This window comes from Capricornis sumatraensis, chromosome 1, assembly GCF_032405125.1.
Source record: "Capricornis sumatraensis isolate serow.1 chromosome 1, serow.2, whole genome shotgun sequence".
In the NCBI taxonomy this organism is placed as follows: Eukaryota; Metazoa; Chordata; class Mammalia; order Artiodactyla; family Bovidae; genus Capricornis; species Capricornis sumatraensis.
Window position 1 is genome coordinate 20,527,540 of NC_091069.1, and position 22,532 is coordinate 20,550,071.

Here is a 22,532-nt window from a genome sequence, read left to right on the forward strand (position 1 = left end):
AAAAATACATCTGAGTGGTTTTTCAAAGGATTAAAAATGACCAGAAATCCTATTTGCTGCAGATAAACCCTCCTAACATATCTTCCCTTGGAGATGAAGTTTTTCTTTCAAGGCAGAGAAAAATATAAGTGAAAACATTTTCTTGATCTTGAAATGTAAAGAATGCAGAGACTTAAAGGGTTCCGTGCCTGGTCGCTTCAGGGTCTGCAGTGAATGAGTGGACGGAGCCTGGAGGAGAAGGAGCAGGAGGGCAGGTCTGAGCCGTAGCCCCCGGGGCCAGCCTCTAGGTAGGCGGGTCAGGTCTGGAGCCACACTTGCAGGGGTGTGAAAACCAGGTCCCCTGAGGACACAGGGGCACACACTGACTCCCTGCTGACAGGTCACTGCTTCTGCTGCTTGGTTCTTTCTCCTCATTGCTCAAGGCTCCTCTGGGAGGCTGTCTTAGGAAATTCCTCGGTTATGATCCTCTTTGCTCCCTCCCCTGGTCAGATTCTGTTTCTCCCTCATCTTGGCTCTCAAAGCAGAGCCACAGTCCGTCAGACGTCACAGCCAGCACGTCCTGGCCCGTGTCAGCCCTGCCCTGGCCCCCGTGGCTCCCCGGAGGGCACGGGACAGACCACCTGTGCATCTGCAGGGGCAGCTGAAGGGAGAGGGGTCGGTAAGGCCCTGCTGTGGACGCCAGAGCCAAGGCCTGGAGGAGGCATACCTCTGGCCTGGGCTTAGCCGGGCTGGGAGGCCGCACCAGGAGCAGTGGTAACTGGGTAACAGGAGGGCTCTTTAGACAAAGTGGCTGGAGGTGAGGCTAGACTTAGGGATAGGAGTGAGCCCAAGACTTCTGGATGTCTGCCATGGGAGTGAGGACCTAGGATTATTCGTTGGTTCCTGAGTCTGGATGTGGTGCGTGAGATGGACACGCACAAGTTTACACAGTTATTGTCTTCTGCTGTTACACAGATGAGCTGTGATGGGAAAATAATCTTTGTTGAAATTAAAAATGTGAAATAACCTTTGTTGAAATGAAAAATGTGACCTGGAGCATGAAGGCTTTGGTGCCCCAGCATGCCTATGGGTCCAATCCAGAGTCCAGAAGGGCTGGGTGGCTACAGAGGCATCCCCTGGGTACCGAGGGGTCAGCACCAGGATGGGAGCCTCTGACCAATCAGGCGTGGCCTCGGGTACACACTCGCGAGACCTGGGTGTCCATGCTATGAACTGGCATCAGCTGGGGCAGCGGTGGCAGTAGCCTCTGTGTGGTCAGGGTTGTAGCAGGCCTGGGTTCTTCCGGGAGGTCAGGCCCGACTCTGATGACAAGCTCTGTCCTTTCCCCCTCACACCCCAGCTCTATGAGTCCACTCTGCACGCCTTTGCCTTCTCTTACTCCATGCTAGGAGAGGAAATCCAGCTCCACTTCATCATCCCCAAGTCCAAAGAGCACCACTTTGTCTTCAGCCAACCCGGAGGCCAGCTGGAGAGCATGCGACTGCCGCTCGTCACAGACAAGGTACTGGCCCTGTGGCCCTGGGGCTCAGCCTTGCAGACCCAGGGGCTATTATCAAGTGATGAAAACCTTTGTGAAGTGGTAGTGCGGTCCTTTATTAGAGGGTGACAGAGGCTTTATTAGCTCTTCTACTCTGTTTTCTAGATGGTTCCCATCAGAACTGGTTAGGAGCACCAGCTCAGTGCACAGCTTTGTGGCAAGTGCTCTGAGAAACCAAGAAGGAATAGAATACCTAGCTTGGTTGTTGAGAAAAGAGTGAAATAAAACACAGTTGTTCATATAGAAGATTCACAACCTGAGTGAATAAGAAGCTAGGCTGTATGGCTCAGAAGTGGAGGGATTTAAGTCACACAGGAATAACATGCACTCAACGTGTATTAGGCGCCAATAGGTGAGGGTCATGGATTTGGGTCGCTGATATAAGCCCATGAGTTTTGCTCACCTTACACACCATTCTCAAACAAGCATTTATTTCGCTTTGTATTCTGTGCACCGGCGGTTTGGGCTCGGTTCTGCTGGGTGCTTATCCTGGTTGCCATCCCTTGTGTTTGAAGTGAGTTACCAGGTTGGCAGTGGGGCTGGACTCTGGTGGCCTCAGTGGGATGCCCATGTCTGGTCCTGTGGCCTCTCCTTGTCCAGCAGACTAGCCCAGGCTTCTCCCTCGGGTTGGGGGGGCGGGTTCTGAGAGAGGACAGAATGCCTCTGGAGGCCAGGCTCAGAACTGGCACGCCACCATCTGTCCTGCATTTCATCTGTAAAAGCAAGTCCCAAGGCTCAGCCAGATGCAAGGCATGCAGAAACAGGCACCATCTTCTGATGGAGGAGGCTGCAGAGTCACATCTCGGAGGGAGGGCAGTCTTTGTGGCCAGGCTGACAAACGCTTGACGTCTCTGTGCCCATGCTCTCCAGAGTCACGAATACATAAAGAGCCCGACGTTCACTCCCACAACTGGCCGTCACGAGCACGGACTCTTTAACCTGTACCACGCGATGGATGGTGCCAGCCACCTGCACGTGCTGGTTGTCAAGGAGTATGAAATGGCGATTTACAAGAAATACTGGCCCAACCATATCATGCTGGTCCTTCCCAGCATCTTCAACAGCGCTGGAGTTGGTAGGCCTTTTTTTTTTTTCCCAAATTTGTTGCAAAGTTAAATTCAAGACATGTTGACTTCATAGGAAATCCACTGAGAAATGTTTTCCTAGACCGAACACCTGTTTCCCCTTAGTCCCCTGCAACAGATGTGTGCATATTAATTACATTCATTCTATAATCACTGCTGTCCCACCACTGCACCAAGACCACCTAAACCGTGTGTGTGTGCTCTTCTGAATGTTCTGTGTGTGTGTGTGCTCAGTGGCTTCAGTTGTGTTCCACTCTTTGCGACCCCATGGACTGTAGCCCTCAGGTTCCTCTGTCCATGGGATTTTCCAGGCATGCATACTGGAGTGGGTCGCCATGCCCTCCTCCAGGGGATCTTCCTGACCTAAGGGGTGAACCTGAATTTCCTACGTCTCCTGCATTGCAGGTGGGTTCTTTACCACTGAGCCACTGGGGAAGCCCCTGAACATTCTTAATCAGTTCAGTTCAGTTCAGTTCAGTCACCCATTCGTGTCCGACTCTTTGCAACCATATGGACTGCAGCACACCAGGCCTCCCTGTCCATCACCAACTCCTGGAGTCTACTCAAACTCATATCCATTGAGTCGGTGATGCCATCCAACCATCTCATCCTCTGTGGTCCTCTTCTCCTCCTGCCTTCAATCTTTCCCAGCATCAGGATCTTTTCAAATGAGTCAGCTCTTTGCATCAGGTGGCCAAAGGATTGGAGTTTCAGCTTTAAAATCAGTCCTTCCAATGAATATTCAGGACTAATCTCCTTTAGGATGGACTGGTTGGATCGCCTTGCAGTCCAAGGGACTCTCAAGAGTCTTCTCCAACACCACAGTTCAAAAGCATCAATTCTTCGGCACTCAGCTTTCTTTATAGTCCAACTCTCACATCCATACATGACTACTGGAACAACCATAGCCTTGACTAGACGGACCTTTGTTGGCAATGTAATGTCTCTGCTTTTTAATATACTGTCTAGGTTGGTCATAACTTTCCTTTCTGGGAGTAAGCATCTTTTAATTTCATGGCTGCGGTCACCATCTGCAGTGATTATGGAGCCCCCCAAAATAAAGTCAGCCACTGTTTCCACTGTTTCCCCATCTATTTGCCATGAAGTGATGGGACTGGATGACATGATCTTAGTTTCCTGAATGTTGAGCTTTAAGCCAACTTTTTCACTCTCCTCTTTGACTTTCATCAGGAGACTCTTTATTTCTTCTTCACTTTCTGCCATATGGGTGGTGTCATCTGCATATCTGAGGTTATTGATATTTCTCCTGGAAATCTTGATTCCAGCTTGTGCTTCATCCAGCCCAGTGTTTCTCATGATATACTCTGCATATAAATTAAATAAGCATGGTGACAATATACAGCCTTGACATACTCCTTTTCCTATTTGGAACCCGTCTGTTGTTCCATGTCCAGTTCTAACTGTTGCTTCCTGACCTGCATACAGGTTTCTCAAGAGCAGGTCAGGTGGTCTGGTATTCCCGTCTCTTGAAGAATTTTCCACAGTGTTATACCCTAATTTCACTAACTGCAGGTTTTCTGGGATAACCTGTCATTTGAATTCTTTGGCGATAGACCCTTTAAAACACACCCTACTCAATAAAATTTCTGTAAATGGAGACTTGAGAGAGTCTTCTCGGTGTTGACTGAAAGAAAAAGCACAATGAGAGAGTTGTGAGTAAAGTTTTATTGGGGGCAAAATGAGGACCCGAGCCTGGGAGACAGCCTCTCAGATAGCTCTGAGGAACTGCTCCCAGGAGATGAGGGGAGAGGTCGGTGTATATGTGATTTTGGTGAAAGGGGTTAACTGCCATCGGGCAAACAAATCAGCGGAGGGATGCTGCTGGTCACCAGAAGGATGGAGCTGGTCACGGACAGCAGGTGTCTCCATTAAGGATTTTAGTGCTTTTTTACACAGGAGACAGTGCACGAAACTGGGCTTATAAAATCTTCTCCTGAAAAATATCTCACGATCTGAAGGCCTGTTCTGCTGGTTTGTCCTAGAGCCCAGAGGGACTCATTCTCCACCCTGAACTGTTTGCAGGGTGTGTTGAAGGCCTGCAGTGGCCCCTAGTGACCTCATCCTTGTAGAGGCAGCTGGCGAGAGACCGTTTTTGTCCACATAGAATCGAAAGACCTTTCTCTTTCAGCTTTCTGGTTTTTAAAGCTATTTTGATTTGTTGACGATTCTTTTTTTCTTCAGTGCTCGGTTATTGCTTTATTCATGGTCTCAGCTGTTAAAAAAGCAAAGATAAATAGACACATGTGTGCACAAATGGGAGGGGAGTATTTTCTGCCCTCGCATTTCCTCTCCCGAGTCAACAGCCTATGGTGAGTGGATAAGGACTGCAGATAAGAGCAGGTAGGGCTGGGGCCTGGGTAGGCTTTCATCAAATTCTTGTTCTTCGTGGGGCTTTGTCCTGGGTGGGGATGGGCACTTGGACTGACCCAAGTTGGGGTCGTCTGCTCATTTCAGGTGCCGCCCACTTCCTGATCAAGGAGCTGTCTTACCACAACCTGGAGCTGGAGCGGAACCGTCAGGAGGAGCTGGGAATCAAGCCCCAGGACATCTGGCCTTTCATTGTGATTTCTGATGACTCCTGTGTGATGTGGAATGTGGTGGACGTCGACAGTGGTGGGGAGAGAAGCAGGTGAGAGCCCCTTTCCCGACGGGGGCCCAGTGGGGGATTCTTGTCCATCCTTTGAGGACCTCAGAAGGCACCTCCTGTTAGAAGATGTGGTGTGCAGTAGACAGAACCCTATCTGGGGTGGGCTCACTCACCAAGCTTTTGAGTTTTTAATTGAAAACATTTTACCGAGGACAGTAGAGACAGAAAATAATGCAACATAGATTCAGTATAAAATATTAAAAAAAAAGTGTCATACATATCCAGGTATTTTCACAAACAGAACACACCACTTAACAAACTCCCTGATGAAGAAACTAACCATCACCATCACTGATGCGCCCTTCCCCACACCTTCCAGAACCTTCTCCCCGCCCCAGCCGCCTCCTGACATGAAGCTATATTTTTATTTGCTGTGACATTCAGGAAACAACTCTTTCTGGGACACCTTTCAAAGGGGCACTTGCCCTTGTCCTAGAGGTTTGTTATGAGGATTAGGTAAACCGTGAATTGTGTTCCTGGAGGGGGGTGATGGAGCGGCACGAGGTAGGAAAGGCTCAGTACATAGAGCTGCATCTGAGCATCATTGGGAAGATACCTTTGTGTGTTTTTTTGGCACAAGTATTTCAACGTAGCCGTTATCTTTGGCTTATTTGAGAAACAACATGAATGCTTGGCTCTTTTACTTTGAGGGACAATGTGAGGTTAGTTCTTCTCTTTTGTGTTAGTGAGTCCTAAGTCCTAGTGTAACAACTTCCATCCTTACCACTGTTCTTCTAGGAAAAATGTGTTCGGTTTGATAGAGCTCACAGACATGACACCAGCAAGCCGCCATGCTTTCAGCGTTCTCACTGGCACCCCTCCGAGGGTGAGAGCTTGGCTGAGCACAGTGATGAGGAAGAGAACTAAGCTTTTTCCCTCTGCTTTTCTGAATTTCAATCCTAAGCATAATGTTCAAGTCCTGGTGTGTCAGAGCTGGCTGAGGCCTTAGGGAGCTTAGCAGAAGCCCCTCAGCTGGAGAAAAGGAAGCTGAGATGCAGAGAAGTTGAGCCACTTACTGGGTCTCTCACACACAGAATTCTTATTGCCTGGGCTACCAGCCCTGGGGTTACTCCCTTCAGCTGCCCACCCCTGGTCGTCAGGTGGCCCTCACTGTCTTCCCAGACCTCAGTCGCCATCAGGGTGGGGTGGGAGGTGCTTACACACGGCCTCCTTCCCTCTCCCCGACCTCCTTGGAATTGCCACCAGAAACGCAAGGTGGTGTGGCATGGTGCAGAGAATGTGGGCTCTGGAGACAGACAACACCCTTCCAGCCGAGCTCTGTTGAGTGACACTGGGCAAGTCAGCCAGAGCCTCCTTTTCTTCATCTGTGAAATGGGGGTGATGGTTTTATATCACAGGATTGCTGCGAGGATCAGTGATAATGAATTCAAAGTGCCTGGTGGCTGTGATGGGTTCTGGGCACAGCAGCCCGCCCGGCACGTTCAGGGGAAAGCAGCGGCCTGGCCGGCCCAGTCTGCATGCCGACCTGGGGATGTCCGTCTCCCTCCTTCGAGCAGAGAGTTTTCCTGGTCGGAGAGAAACGTGTCCTTGAAGCACATCATGCAGCACATCGAGGCATCCCCCAACATCACCCACTACGCCCTGATCGGCATGCGGAAGTGGTCCAGCAAGACCGGGAGCCGCGAGGTGCGCGAGCCCTTCTCCCGCTGCCACGTGCATGACTTCGTCGTCTTGAACGTGGACTTGACCCAGAACGTGCAGTACAACCAGAACCGGTGAGCCCCGCCCAACCATGGCCATCAGCTCAGCCCACAGTCCCAGGGCCCTTTGCCCAACCACGTCCATCAGCTCAGCCCACTGTCAGGGCCCTTTGTCCAACCATGTCCATCAGCTCAGCCCACGGTCCCAGGGCCCTCTGCAAGGGGCAGCCTTACTCCTGGAGAACCCTTGCTCCTTCCTTGCCCTGCAGGGCCTTCCCACCCATGACACTGGCCTGGCCCCTTGCTTTCAGTCCTCATGGATTTTTCTTTTTTTTAGTATTTTTGTTGCATAATTTTAGGGGAGATTTGCATAAGACCATTTAACTTCCTTCACCAATTCACACGGTACCGTATTTAATGACTTCCGTTCTTCTAGGTGGTGTTTCTCTTGCTTTTCTGGCTCCTTCTGTGAACATATTACTTTCTAGGAGCTTGAGCGCTGAAGGAAATGATAATTTCCTTGTGTCCCTCTCTCTGGATCTAGCTGCAGAAGTGCTCATGTCTCAAGAAGAATCCAGTTGCTAATGTTAGTGAGCCTTCTACCTGCCAGGGAATGGGCACATCCCTGAGAGTGCCCGCAGAGGAGTGTCTGTTTTGGAGCAGACTGACCTGCTAGGAATGTGGGTTCTGCCATTTGTCAGCTTTGAAATTTAGGCAGATGACTCGCCGTCTCTGAGTCTTGATTTCCTCAGCTGTAACAGTGGCTCATATATTTACTCTGGGAGGTCAGCTGTCTTCTTTTTAACACATAGATGAAGTGGCATTTGTTAAGTCCCCTTCATGGTACCTGGCATGGGGTACCAAGCTCAGTCGTGTCTGACTCTTTGTGACCCCATGGACTATAGCCTACCAGGCTCCTCTGTCCATGGGATTTTCCAGGCAAGAGTACTGGAATGGGTTGCCATTTCCTTCTCCAGGGGATCTTCCCAACCCAGGGATCGAATCCCAGTCTCCCACATTGCAGGCAGACGCTTTACCATCTGAGCCACCAGGGAAGCAATAAATTTACTTTGGGAGGTCAGTTGTCTTCTTTTTAACAGATAGATGAAGTGGCATCTGTTAAGTCCCCTCCACGGTGCCTGGCGTGGCGTGCACGGTCCACACGTGACAGGGCTTCTGAAGTAAAAGCCTGAGTACACCCTGCCTTCCTGGTGCAGGGGCATCACAGCTTGTCTCCTTCTTGGTTTGCCTCCTGTGCCTCCCAGGGGACGGTCTTTGAGTGCAGGAACGAGCATGCTCGTCTTCCCAGATACGGGGTGTCTGGTGGAGGTGTGGCCGCGAGCTAACTGGAGGCCGACCCGCCCCCCTGCTCTCGTTCCCGCCAGGTTCACGTGTGACGACGTGGACTTCAACCTGCGGGTGCACAGCGCCGGCCTCCTGCTCTGCCGCTTCAACCGCTTCAGCGTTATGAAGAAGCAGATCGCGGTGGGTGGGCACAGGTCCTTCCACATCACGTCCAAGGTGGGTGCAGCCGTGTGTCCGGAGAGAGCTGCTGCCCATGGTGGGGAGGCTGGTGGGGAGGCCACCGGGCACCTCGGAGTCAGCGGGGTGGGCTTGACAGCTGGGAAGTGCTAGTGAAGGTTGCCTGTTGGGATCCCTGAGAGGGGAAAGACTCCATCGAGTTTCCCTTCTCATCTCTGGTTCTCTGTGTGTGTGTGTGTCTCCCTGCCCCGTGCGCACCACCAGCCTTCCAGTGTGCCCTTGCCCTCACCTCCCACGCCCACCCCACGCTCTCGCTCCCGTGATTCTCGAGCACGTCTCCATCAGTGTCTTTGCTGCTCACTTGTCTGGCTTTTCTGCTGGGCAGAAGAGCCCTTGGGGGTCAGATGTGGTACCGTGCTCTTCTTAGGGTCCCCGGGACAGCACCTGCTAAATACTGTCTGAATGGGACTGACAGGCTAGCTTGATGGGTGTACCGTCTGCCCTGGAGATAGCCTCCAGGTGGGGGGAGACGTGTCCTCGGTGATCTGTATCCTCCAGGAACCCATAGGGTGCTGGCACACCCCTGCCTTGAAGGTCCCTTTGATCCATGGAGGAGAGTGGCAGAGATGAGCTGAAGAAGTAGGAGAACCCATTGAAAGGTGTCCATCAGAGGACTTGAGTAGTCTTATGTATGTGCACAGTCTGTCTGGCTCCAGCCTGGGAAATACGTTAGCGATGGAGTAAGAGATTTTGGGCTCAGAGGGCCGGGCTGTTGAGAGGAAGACCAGTGGGACTGGACAGGAGACAGAGGGGATCTGGAGGTCAGGAGGAAGGCTGGCCCTTCCCAGAGGCTGACATCTCAGGATCTAGGGAAACATTCAGTCCATGGGTTCTCTTATTTTTTTCTAGACAAGACAGCCAGGTCTCTGCACAGAGTGGTCATTGTCTGCAGTCACTGACCCTGTGGTCAGTTTTCACAAGTCCCACTTTAGTTAAGCCAAATTTTCCTTAATAGAGAGCTTCACCGTGGATGTATATGTTCTCACATCATGGCTGCACACAGCCATCCATGACAGGAAGGCCCACTCTGGGTCCCCGGGAGTGGCTGACGCCCGCCCGTCCCCACACAGGTGTCAGACAGCCCCATGGCCGTCGTGCCCGCCCAGTACATCTGCGCCCCCGACAGCAAGCACACGTTCCTTGCGGCCCCCGCACAGCTCCTCCTGGAGAAGTTCCTCCAGCATCACAGCCACCGCTTCTTCCCACTGTCCCTGAAGAATCTTGGCCACCCCGTGTTGTCCGTGGACTGCTACCTGAACCTGGGGTCTCAGGTAACCATCCGAGGGGGGCGCTGTCGAGTCCATCAATCAGAGAAGTCCCTCAACATGGGAGCTAGAACCCAGAACTTGGAATTATAGCCCCCCAATTGAGTCAACTCTGGCCTGGCCCCCACTTTACAGTCCATAAGATAAAGGCTGAAAGAATTGGAATGGTGTGCCCCCATATCAAGGGGCTTCCCTGGTGGCTCAGTGGTAAAGAACCCGCCTGCCAATGCAGGCACAGGAGATGCAGGTTTGATCCCTGGGCCGGGAAGATCCTCTGGAGAAGGGCATGGCAACCCACTCCAGTATTCTTGCCTGGAGAATCCCGTGGACAGAGGAAGCTGGAGGGCTACAGTCCATGGCGTCAAAAAGAGGCGGACACAACTGAAGCAACTTAGCACACACACCCTGATAAAGAAAGTTAGGAATCAAACTTACTGCTAATGCCAGAACATTTCTGATTCTCAAATGAGGAAATGAATAGATATATCTGGGTAAGTCTCGGAGTTGATGTTTAGAACATAAGATTTGGAAATGACATTGAATATTGTGTTTGGTCCTCCAAGTCTGAGCTTGACCTGGCAGTTAGTGTATGTTAGATGCAAAGCTCTAGCACAGTGCTGTGGGGTGTTTCATGGAAAATGACTTTTCTCATGGATTCCTTTTTTCCCCCTCAGATCTCTGTGTGTTACGTGAGCTCCAGGCCCCACTCATTAAACATCAGCTGCTCTGACTTCGTGTTCAGTGGACTCCTGCTGTACCTCTGTGACTCCTTCGTGGGAGCTAGCTTTTTGAAAAAGTTTCATTTTCTGAAAGGTAACTTCTCGTGCTCTTACGGTGGACCTTGACCAGTGGCTGTCATCACTGGCACCTCTGTGCAGGTGAACCTGGTCCTCATCCTTTTTGCCAGCGGGTAAACTGAGACTCAGGCTTCCCTGGTGGCTCAGTGATAAAGAATCTGCCTGCCAGTACAGGAGACATGGGTTTGATCCCTGAGTTGGGAAGATCCCTTGGAGGAGGGCTTGGCAACCCACCCCAGTATTCTTGCCTGGAGAATCCCATGGACAGAGGAGCCTGGTGGGCTACAGTCCACAGGGTCACAAAGAGTCAGACACGACTGAGCGACTAAACAACAACAGCAAAACTGAGACTCAGGGCTTGTGACTTCCCCGGCTCTCCAGGGAGGCACAGGGAAGCTGGGGCGGGATCCCAGGATGGCTCTTCCCCTCTACCTGTTTGCACAGAGATAAGACACATCCCCTTTCTTCCCAGTGACCAGCAGATATTTTCAACTTTCCTGTTGCTTTTCAGGCCAGGCTCTTAGCCTAAGCATGCAGACCTCCTAGACACTTCTTCTTCTTGGTGGATGAGTTCTTCCTCTTGGTCTTGGGCTGCTGCGGGCATCTTTACTTTGCTTCTAATCTTATTCCCTCTATAGGTGTTTTCGTGCTGGAGTGGTTGAGAGTGGGAAACGTTCATTCAGTATGACTTAAAAACACTATTTCAAATCCAGCTGGGATCCCTAATTGGTCTTCACTTTTTCTTGGTTGGCCGTGACACCCACCTTCCTCTCTGCGAGGTGTTGAGTGAGCACCGGGGTTGCATAAGCTTTGGGGAAATAATCAGAGGTTTCTGCAACATGCTGTGCTCCTGGGAAACATCTTGTCTAATAGAAGGATAGGACGTGGAGGTAGGGGGGTAGATGGTATGAACACCCATGATTATTGATGTGTGCTAGGCGTTGAGAGGAGGGAGAGTTCACATTGCCAGGCAGGAGGTGCGTGGGGCCTGGGCGGGTGTCCGACTGCGATGAGTGAAGAGGGCAGGGTTAGGCTGTGGGCCAGGGTGTCTCCCACCAGGGCTGGAGCTGAGGATGCTGGTTTGTGATCCTGAGTCTGCCTCCTTCTCCCTGTCTGCTCACTTCTTTGCCATCATTTCTTGGTTCAGTGTTGTCTCATCTGCCAGACCTGCGAAGTTACACGCTCACGGTCTGGTTAAGATGGCAAAGCAGCCCCTGGAAACAGGCGCTCACTTGGACATCTGGCCCTTCCCTTCCAAAAGCAGCAGCATCTTTTGTTCTGGCAAACGGCAGCGGGCGGGAGCTTTCCTGTGCAGAAACTCCCCTGTTCCGCTCACACACCTCTGCCATTGTCCATACAGGTGCCACCTTGTGTGTGATCTGTCAGGACCGCAACTCGCTCCGCCAGACAGTCGTCCGCCTGGAGCTGGAAGACGAGTGGCAGTTTCGGCTGCGAGATGAATTCCAGACGGCCAACGCCAAGGAGGACTGGCCACTCTTCTTCCTGACCGGACGGCACATCTGAGGGTGGAGCCTGCCCAACCTCAGGCTGCTGAGGCTAAAGGAAGAATCGGAACCCCGGGGCGTCTGGGCCGGGCCGGGACCCAGAGGTGTGTGTTGCCACACCTTCATGGTAGGGGCCAGGGAACCATAGGTCCCAGAGATGCGCGGAGACTTACTGAGAGCAACAGGGACGAGTGGATGGTGAGGAAGAACTCCAACCCCAGATTCCTAGGTTCCGGGCCAGACCCCACCGCCCTGGCCTGTATCAAAGTCCATTTTATGAAGAACAAAGTTTTGCCTACTCTTACATCATCCATATGCTTCCATGGACAAACTTGACTTTCCTCTTAGTTCTGAAGGATCCCTCTTGGATTATCTTGTAGAGATGCCAGCATTTCAGATGATGGACGTGATGTTGGCCAAGTAGGTTTCCCTCTAACCTACTCCAGAGCAATAGTCCAAAAGACCATTTTAACCGTAAAGGCTGGACACAAGGAAAAACGAAGTAGGTTCACTTAATTACGAATTGTGTAAGGTTACTCTTTTAGAAACTAGCCCAAAGGCATCAAATTTAATAAAGTAAAATAAATAGTTTCACTTCAGAGCAAATACGACTCTATTAAAATAGTACAGGGTAAATACCCTACCTCCTAGAAAGGGCAAAAGTGAAAAGAAACTTTTTTAAAAAAAACTACAGGGCTTGCAGGAAGGAAATTAGGGTTGCAGAGATTGACCTTGAGAAACAGAATTTGCCTTACAAAGGAAAGAGAGCCAAACGTCTTTCTTGAAACAAACAGTGAAAACAACCAAAGTGATAGGGAAAGTAGCTGATAAGAACTAGACTTCTGACTCTAATTTATTGAAGCTCAATTTTTAGCTCCTTGAATTGCTTGTCTTCCCTTCTGAATGTTTGGTCCCCGTCCAGAGAGGAAGGGGACAGACAAGGTAACAGGGTTGTTCTGTGATACCCGTACTCTGCCTTGCCTGCCAGAATATTTTTTAAACCAGCATGTTAGGGTGCCCCCTAGAGGCCGAGCCCGGGGCCAGGTGCTTTCACAGTTACTCTCTCGCTTACCCTTTCCAGCAGCCTTGTGCTGTGGAATCATTCTTCCCGTTTGAAAGACGAGCCAGTTCTGAGATGCAAACAGTGCATCTCCCCAAGATCACATGGCTGCAGACTCCAGGGGAGAAGAGCAGCAGAGCAGACTCCGGGGTCCATCTCCCTGGCCCACCACACTGTTTATGGAGTGGCCCATAACCAGAGGAAAAGTTGAAAGGTCCTCAGAAATGAATCAGCAGAATGCACTCTTGTCCATCCATCTTAGGCGTTTATAAGCACTCTAATGGATACTAATCTGACAAGGAATTATGTTCAAAGATGATGCCAAAGAGTTAATGTCAATCTTTTCTTCCCTGAGGAAAAAAAAATAGTCCATGAGTATAAAAAATCTAGATCAATGTTTCTAAAAAACGATCACTTTGTATATGTCATTATTCCTATTTTGGAATAAAAACTTACCTTTTTGAGTTCTACCTTCTTGAGTCTTTCATAAACGGCGGCTTCTAGACTGCTCTTCCCATTTGATTCGTTAAAGTTGAAAAAAAGTAACATTCTTGTTTGTTCCAGCCTTATAAATAAAATTCATAATGCATGTATTGTTTCTTTGGTGGGAATGAATGGACTATCTTAGAGAACTGCCTGCTTGAAATCTCAATGTGTGACAGAAAGGGTAGATTGGGAAAGAAAAGAATAAATTCATGAAAGTAAGTGTACACTAAGATGTGCTCGCTGTTCAGCTGCTCAGTCATGTCCCACTCTTTGCAACCCCATGGACTACAGCACGCCAGACTTCCCTGTCCTTCACTATCTCCCTGAGTCTGTTCAAACTCGTGTCCATTGAGTCAGTGATGCCATCCAATCATCTCATCCTGTGTTACCTCCTGCCCTCAATCTTTCCCAGCATCAGTATCTTTTCCAATGAGTTGGCTTTTCGCATCAGGTGACCAAAGTATTGGCGCTTCAGCATCAGCTCCTTCAATGAATATTCAAGATTGATTTCCTTTGGGACTGACTGGTTTGATCTCCTTGCAGCTGATGGGTTGAAGCTCAGGCTGAGAGAGTGTGGACCCCCAGGTAGGCAGGGGGCCTGGGGAGCCAGGGCTTTGTGAACAAGACAAACTCATAGCAGCCCCTTCTCCGTGGCACTGTTTTGTCCCCGCAGTCACTTGAGGCAGTTAATAGCAGACATGAGCTCCCTAGTATAAAAATAAACTCACAAGAAAAACTCATAACAAAAATAAAGGAAATGTTATAAGGGAGGAGGTGATAAACTCCATAATGAGTCAGTACAGCAAACAATCCTATAAAACAAGTATAATTAAATTCAGGGGGAAAGATGGTATTGTATCCAGGACCAAAAACACCCCAGCAATTACAGATCTTAGAAGTTAAAACCTCAGTGGGCAAATGAAATAGACCAGCTCAGAAGTGAAACAGACAGCTGGGAGGTAAGCTGAAAATAGTCTAGGGGACAGCACAAGGAATGTTCCCAATCTCTGCTCACCCTTTACTTCTTCCCCCATTCACTGTGTATCAGCTGCCCAGCCCTCCTGGACCACTGGGGCCACTGCCAGGCTGGTGCCACCTCTGCCCAGGGTGCTCCTCCCCCTCACATCTGCCTGGACCCCTCCCTCACTTCCTCTGGGCCCTTAATACTCAAAAGCCACCTCCTCAACATTGTCATCCCTCACTGAGTGTACCAGAACACAGTGTGTTTAGTTGTCTTTGCTTGTTTTCTTGGTCTTTCCCCTTGAAAGTAGGAATTGTATGAAATAGTTTCACTGCTCTGTTCTCAGAGCCTTGATTATGCCCAGCACACGGTGGATGCTCGTGAAATGCCCATTGAGTGAATGAATGAATCTCTTCTATCTTAGCTGATCCCAATATGGGAGCTGGGGGTGGGAGTGGTCAGTGATGGAGGAATTGATAAAATGAGTGAAACTGAGCACAAATTCTTGGTTTACTAGGGATAGAAGTGATTAACATAATTAGTGAAAAAGGAACATTTAAATGTGTTAAAAAACATTTAGAGTAGCTGCTAAAAGGGAAAAACTGGATGGCCAACACCTTAAACATCAAAAGGAAAATCAACACTGACAAAATCAGTGTAGGAGTTGAGTGGGCTGGGGACGGGAAGGGAGTAAAAAGCAAGAAAACTGTTGGGACCTAACAAACGCCATGATAGGCTTCAGGGACTAAGGTAGGACTCACGGGAAAGGCTGAGTCATTGCCCAGTGAGGTCGCCCGCGGATGCCAGGACTTGTCTAATCAGCATACTCCCTGTAGCCTGGTTTGAGTTTATCAGGACGTAAAAGACATCCCCCTGCAGCCAATAGCCAATTAGTAAATACCAGGAAACCCCTGCAGCCAATAAAGATTAGCCAATTAGTAAATACTAGGAAACTCCTGCAGCCAATCAGCCCTTGCCAACTCTCTGTTCTAAAACCTATAAATATTGCTGTAAATCTGGGCTCAGGGCTCCTTGCTCTACTCCACTGCATTGGATGTGGTGGGAACCCTAGCTCGAGCTAGAAATAAAACCCCTTCATGCTTTTGCATTGCTGTGGACGTCTTATTCTCTCAGTTTTGGGGACTCGGACTCTGGGCATAACAAAAACTTGGGGAATAAAGAACATATCTAAAACTATCAATAATCAAATTAATTTTCCTGACTCAGATTGTGTCAAGAAAGCTAATCAGACTAGGACTTCATATTTAAAAATTAAATAGGCAATGGGATGTTTTAAGTTAAAGTCCCAGGTTCTACTCAGGGTGATAAGACTGTCCCCAAACTTTGTAAAAATGCCAACTATGAAATATGAAGAACTCTGAGAAATGTGAGAAGGGGTAAATTGTGTAATCATAAGGGGAGACTAGTACATCTCTCGCAAAAGTAGAGAAAAAAGACCCACAGAAATGAGAATTGGTCTACAGTAATTAGCCTTCAAAGAGGAGAGAATTCTTGTATAATAAAAATTCCAGAAAATGTTCTAGGATAGATAGTAGTGATGGTTGCATACACTGTGAAAGTGCTAATTTTTATGTGTATATAAACCATAAAAAAACTCTCCCAGAACCTTGGGAAATATGGAATCCTGTACTTCTGCAAGGCCAGATAACAGTCACCCCAAAACCAGATAACAATAGTAAGTTCACACCAATAACACCAGTTCTTTTTTCCTGAATGCTTTCAGCAATCTAAGACTCTTGCAATAAAGGAGGAAAAATCGTGCTCCAGGAGCAACATTTATATGGATGTCAGTGTTCTCAACACGGGATGTGGCAGTGCAGAGGGCATGGAATCTGAAACTGGGAGACTTGGGTTCGCTCCTTGGTTCTTTTGCCAAGTCATCCAGCTCCATATGTTAGCTATGAAATCAGCAACAGTGAGTAGCAAACTTTTTTCACCATATAGTATGGTTATGTATTTTACTAGATGACTAATTGTCCATTATTTCATTTAATCATCACAATTAACACTTGAAGAAGCAGATCATTGGTATCATTTTACACAAAAGAAACTAGGGCTCAGAAAGGCTAGGTGACTCATCTGAGATCACACGGGTCTCAAGTGACAAAATGGATCTAGATTCATCCCTGCAAGTTTAAGGATAGTTCCATTAACATCACAGCTGCTTCTTATTTTGAGTCATTTACTCCCACCAAATGCTATATATTAGTAGGTGCTGTTGGCTTCTAAGACTGTGCAATGAAAAATACTGATCCCGAATTTTCTCGCTGAGAGGAGAGGTGTTGGGTTGCCTGTTGAAGGTGGTTCTGGGTTCACCAGTGTACCACAGGCAGCACATTAAGTACCATCCAGAGTCCAGGAAACCCCCAGCATCAAGGTTTAGAAACCACTTCCAATAAAGATGTCTGCACTAAACCTGTCAGGTCTGGCTTCAGATTCTGCAGACAGCCCTCATTTCAGGGAAAACCGTGAACCAAGGGCAAGTCCAGTGTCCTCAGCTGCTGTTCCTTTTTCAGTCTACTGGCTTAAGAGGACTTCCAGCTCAAAAGGAATTAGCATTTTAATTAGCGAAACAGTTGGAAAGGCCAGTACAGAGTTTTCAAGTCCTTCAGGTCTAGAGGAGAAACAAATTCTGTGACTGCATTTGTCATTCGCCGAATAGACTGTCCCAGTTTCCTTGGGCCTTTTCTTCTAGAACTCTGGCGAGCAGCAGTTTTTCTCTTAGGATCTTTACTCTATGCAAGGTTTTTCCTTGGGTGGCAATCCACCTTGCCAGAAAGAGTGGGCTTTAGGTGGTGCTGAGTGGAATTGTGTTCCCCAAAATGATATACTGAAGTCCTAAGGAGAGTGAAAAAGTTGGCTTAAAGCTCAACATTCAGAAAACTAAGACCATGGCATCTGGTCCCATCACTTCATGGCAAATAGATGGGGAAACAGTGGAAACAGTGCCTGACTTTATTTTGGGGGGCTCCAAAATCACTGCAGATGGTGATTGCAGCCATGAAATTAAAAGATGCTTACTCCTTGGAAGAAAAGTTATGGCCAACTTAGACAGCATATTAAAAAGCAGAGACATTCCTTTGCCAACAAATGTCTGTCTAGTCAAGGCTATGGTTTTTCCAGTGGTCATGTATGGATATGAGAGTTGGACTATGAAGAAAGCTGAGCGCCGAAGAATTGATGCTTTTGAACTGTGGTGTTGGAGAAGACTCTTGAGAGTCCCCTGGACTGCAAGGAGATCCAACCAGTCCAACCTAAAGGAGATCAGTCCTGAATATTCATCGGAAGGACTGATTTTGAAGCTGAAACTCCAATACTTTGCCAGCTGATGTGAAGAGCTGACTGATTTGAAAAGACCCTGATGCTGGGAAAGATTGAAGGCCAGAGGAGAAGGGGATGACTGCCGGGGGCCAGCGTGAGGAACTCCGCCCATGGCAGAGGTCATGAGGAAGGAGGCTTGGCATACGCAAAGGCGTGATCAAGCCTCAGGAAACCCCCTGTTCCCGAGCATCTACCCCAAAACCAGAGTCTGTTTTATGCTCTCCCCCATAACCATTTCTCTCGGAGAAGGAGTTAACGTGCAGCTCCAAGTCAGTAAAAATCCCTGGGTGTGACAAGAGTGTTTCAGCTTACGGACTCCTCTGAAGGTTATCTAGCCCGCCTGTATAGGTTCCTCCAGCCATGTGTGATTGTTTACAGCCTCCCAATCTGAGAGGCACGAGATGTTTTAGACTTACTAAAGGCAAATTCTTTTGGGGAGTTGGAAATTATTAGTATAGTGGGTTGGTTAGGAATTATATTGGTGAAGGGTTTTTCATTTGTTGTGCCAATAATTGCTGCTAATTCCCTGCCCTGGGTGTGACAAGGGTGTCTTAGGTCAAACCTCTCTGCTGACAGACTAGCTTGTGTGACAGGATTATCCATACTCCTGCCACTACGTACATGATTGTTTACTACCTCTCAACCATAAACAGCACAGAGAGCTTTGGAGTATTTTGAAAGTCTTAATTAGCATAGGGCTTTTCTCATTGTTGAGTCAGATTGCTGCCATATCCTTAGGCACCTGGGAATATATTAATCAATGTATTTGGAATATAGAAAAGGAAATATAGTAGTTTTAAGGTTAGCAATACTAGACTTTTTGAGTTAATGAATTTTCTCTTTTGTAATAGATCACTGTACTTTGTTATAAATCACTGTGTCCTTGCTATGTAAAAATGTAACTTTATCACTATCTTAAGACTAAATAGATCTTAAGGGGAGCATTGGTGAAAGGATTTTCATTTGTTGGGCTGATGTTTGCTGCTAAATCTCCATATTCCCTGCCCTAATAATGAATATAACTAACATATAGGAGAAATAAGTATTAACCTTTAAGCATATAGGAGAAATAAGTATTAACCTTTAAGATTAATCATGTTAACCTTGGGTTAAATAAATTCCTTTCTTGATTGTAACTCACTACACCCTCACCCTATAGGAATGTAACTTTATTTGGAGGGCGGTGCCTGGTTTAAGAAAAAACACCCTTGGAAAAAATAAGTTTATTGGTTATCAGAAAGAAAGGATCATAAAATGTCAGCAGGTCTCATGGCCAGAAGATGATGTAATATCCCTAAGACCTTTTTTTTTTATACATTTATCTGAAGCACCTGATTTTGATAAAGGTCAGGACTGCTGACCCCCGCGTGACTCTGTATTCATCCCTATGTGTAACAAAAGGTATATCAGTTCAGTTCAGTCGCTCAGTCGTGTCCGACTCTTTGCAACCCCATGAATCCCAGAACGCCAGGCCTCCCTGTTCATCACCATCTCCCGGAATTCACTCAGACTCACGTCCATCGAGTCCGTGATGCCATCCAGCCATCTCATCCTCAGTCGTCCCCTTCTCCTCCTGCCCCCAATCCCTCCCAGCATCAGAGTTTTTTCCAATGAGTCAACTCTTCTCATGAGGTGGCCAAAGTACTGGAGTTTCAGCTTTAGCATCATTCCTTTCAAAGAAATCCCAGGGCTGATCTCCTTCAGAATGGAATGGTTGGATCTCCTTGCAGTCCAGGGGACTCTCAAGAGTCTTCTCCAACACCACAGTTCAAAAGCATCAATTCTTTGGCGCTCAGCCTTCTTCACAGTCCAACTCTCACATCCATACATGACCACAGGAAAAACCATAGCCTTGACTAGACGGACCTTAGTCGGCAAAGTAATGTCTCTGCTTTTGAATATGCTATCTAGGTTGGTCATAACTTTTCTTCCAAGGAGTAAGCATCTTTTAATTTCATGGCTGCAGTCACCATCTGCAGTGATTCTGGAGCCCAAAAACATAAAGTCTGACACTGTTTCCACTGTTTCCCCATCTATTTGCCATGAAGTGATGGGACCGGATTCCATGATCTTCATTTTCTGAATGTTGAGCTTTAAGACAACTTTTTCACTCTCCTCTTTCACTTTCATCAAGAGGCTTTTTAGTTCCTCTTCACTTTCTGCCATAAGGGTGGTGTCATCTGCATATCTGAGGTTATTGATATTTCTCCTGGCAATCTTGATTCCAGCTTGTGTTTCTTCCAGTCCAGCATTTCTCATGATGTACTCTGCATATAAGTTAAATAAGCAGAGTGACAATATACAGCTTTGACATACTCCTTTTCCTATTTGGAACCAGTCTGTTGTTCCATGTCCAGTTCTAACTGTTGCTTCCTGACCTGCATACAGATTTCTCAAGAGGCAGGTCAGGTGGGCTGGTATTCCCATCTCTGTCAGAGTTTTCCACAGTTTATTGTGATCCACACAGTCAAAGGCTTTGGCATAGTCAACAAAGCAGAAATAGATGTTTTTCTGGAACTCTCTTGCTTTTTCCATGATCCAGCGGATGTTGGCAATTTGATCTCTGGTTCCTCTGCCTTTTCTAAAACCAGCTTGAACGTCAGGGAGTTCACGGTTCACATATTGCTGAAGCCTGGCTTGGAGACTTTTGAGCATTACTTTACTAGAGTGTGAGATGAGTGCAATTGTGCAGTAGTTTGAGCATTCTTTGGCATTGCCTTTCTTTGAGATTGGAATGAAAAGTGACCTTTTCCGGTCCTGTGGCCACTGCTGAGTTTTCCAAATTTGCTGGTATATTGAGTGCAGCACTTTCACAGCATCATCTTTCAAGATTTGAAACAGCTCAGTTGGAATTCCATCACCTCCACTAGCTTTGTTCGTAGTGATGCTTTCTAAGGCCCACTTGACTTCACATTCCAAGATGTCTGGTTCTAGATTAGTGATCACATCATCATGATTATCTGGGTCGTGAAGATCTTTTTTGTACAGTTCTTCTGTGTATTCTTGCCAGCTCTTCTTAATATCTTCTGCTTCTGTTAGGTCCATACCATTTCTGTCCTTTATCGAGCCCATCTTTGCATGACATGTTCCCTTGGTGTCTCTAATTTTCTTGAAGAGATCTCTAGTCTTTCCCAATGTGTTCTGTCCCTCTATTTCTTTGCATTGATCACTGAAGAGGCTTTCTTATCTCTTCTTGGTATTCTTTGGAACTCTGCATTTAGATGCCTATATCTTTCCTTTTCTCCTTTGCTTTTTGCTTTGCTTCTCTTCACAGCTATCTGTAAGGCCTCTCCAGACAGCCATTTTGCTTTTTTGCATTTCTTTTCCATGGGGATGGTCTTGATCCCTGTCTCCTGCACAATGTCATGAACTTCATTCCATAGTTCATCAGGCACTTTATCTATCAGATCTAGGCCCTTAAATCTATTTCTCACTTCCACTGTATAATCATAAGGGATTTGATTTAGGTCATACCTGAAAGGTATATAAGCAAACCCCAAAATAAAGAAATCAGATCAGTTTCCGGAAAGACTGATTCCCCCATGTTTCTTTCTTGCTCCCAGTTTTTCTGGCTGAATTCCCATCTGGAGCATGGATGCTATTCCACGTAAACCAAGTTATTCAGCCTCTTTTTCTCCACTAATTTTCCTATTACACTATCTGTTTCTAATCTCTCTGTATATCTGTGATTAAATATGTATTTTTCCAAGGATGCCGACGCCGTCCCCACCTTTGAATTCCCTGGATCCACCAGGGCTGGACCCCCGGCAGATGACAGAGGATAAGATGGTTGGATGGCATCACTGACTCAATGGACATGAGTTTGAGTGAACTCCGGGAGTTGGTGATGGACAGGGAGGCCTGGCGTGCTGCAGTCCATGGGGTCGCAAAGAGTCGGACACGACTGAGCGACCGAACTGAACTGAAACCTCAGTCCTTCAGTATGTGAATTTAATTGGAAATAGAGTTGTTGCTGATGTAGTTAGTTGAAATGATATCATATTGGAGTCAAGTAGACTCCTAATCTACTTGTAAGTGGTGTTCTTAATAAGAGAAAGAAAAACAGGAAGAATGCCATGGGCCCATGGACACAGACTGGAGTGGTCCATTTACATGCTAAGGAATTCCAAGGATTGCCAGGGACCATCAGAAGCTGAAGACAAAGATTCTTTACTAGAGCTCCAGAGATGGGCCTTTTGGATCAGATCACAGGACTTCCCAGATGACTCAGTGGTAAAGAAACTGCCTGCCAATGCAGGTGATGCAGGTTCTATCTCTGCCTGGAGAAGGAAACCCACTCCAATATTCTTGCCAGGAGAACCCCATGGACAGAGGAGTCTGGTGGGCTACAGTCCATGCGATCTCAAAGAGTCGTACATGGCTTAACGACTGACCAGAAACAACAGGGGCATCACCGACTCAGTGGACGTGAGTTTGAGCAAGCTCTAGGAGATGGTGAAGGACAGGGAAGCCTGGCGTGCTGCAGTCCATGGGGTCACAAAGAGTCACACATGACTGAGCAACTGAACAACAACAGGGGGCCTCAGCCGGTGCCACAGCCCAGCCGCGCAGGGCAGAGAGGGGCTGCCCCTCCACATGCCCATCTGGAGCATGTCCTTGTCC

The 22,532-nt window shown here is 47.8% G+C and overlaps 1 protein-coding gene across 1 annotated transcript in view; it reads left to right on the forward strand.

Moving 5' to 3' along the window:
• Window positions 1-12,079, forward strand: part of GREB1 (growth regulating estrogen receptor binding 1) — a 67,322-nt gene extending 55,243 nt beyond the window's left edge. The window contains exons 25-32 of the mRNA XM_068978410.1: window positions 1,340-1,501; window positions 2,408-2,612; window positions 5,098-5,272; window positions 6,808-7,026; window positions 8,337-8,472; window positions 9,564-9,764; window positions 10,433-10,571; window positions 11,916-12,079. Of these exons, the coding sequence (XP_068834511.1) occupies window positions 1,340-1,501; window positions 2,408-2,612; window positions 5,098-5,272; window positions 6,808-7,026; window positions 8,337-8,472; window positions 9,564-9,764; window positions 10,433-10,571; window positions 11,916-12,079 (1,401 nt within the window). The remainder of the gene's footprint in view (window positions 1-1,339; window positions 1,502-2,407; window positions 2,613-5,097; window positions 5,273-6,807; window positions 7,027-8,336; window positions 8,473-9,563; window positions 9,765-10,432; window positions 10,572-11,915) is intronic.
• Window positions 12,080-22,532: the final 10,453 nt, after the last annotated feature.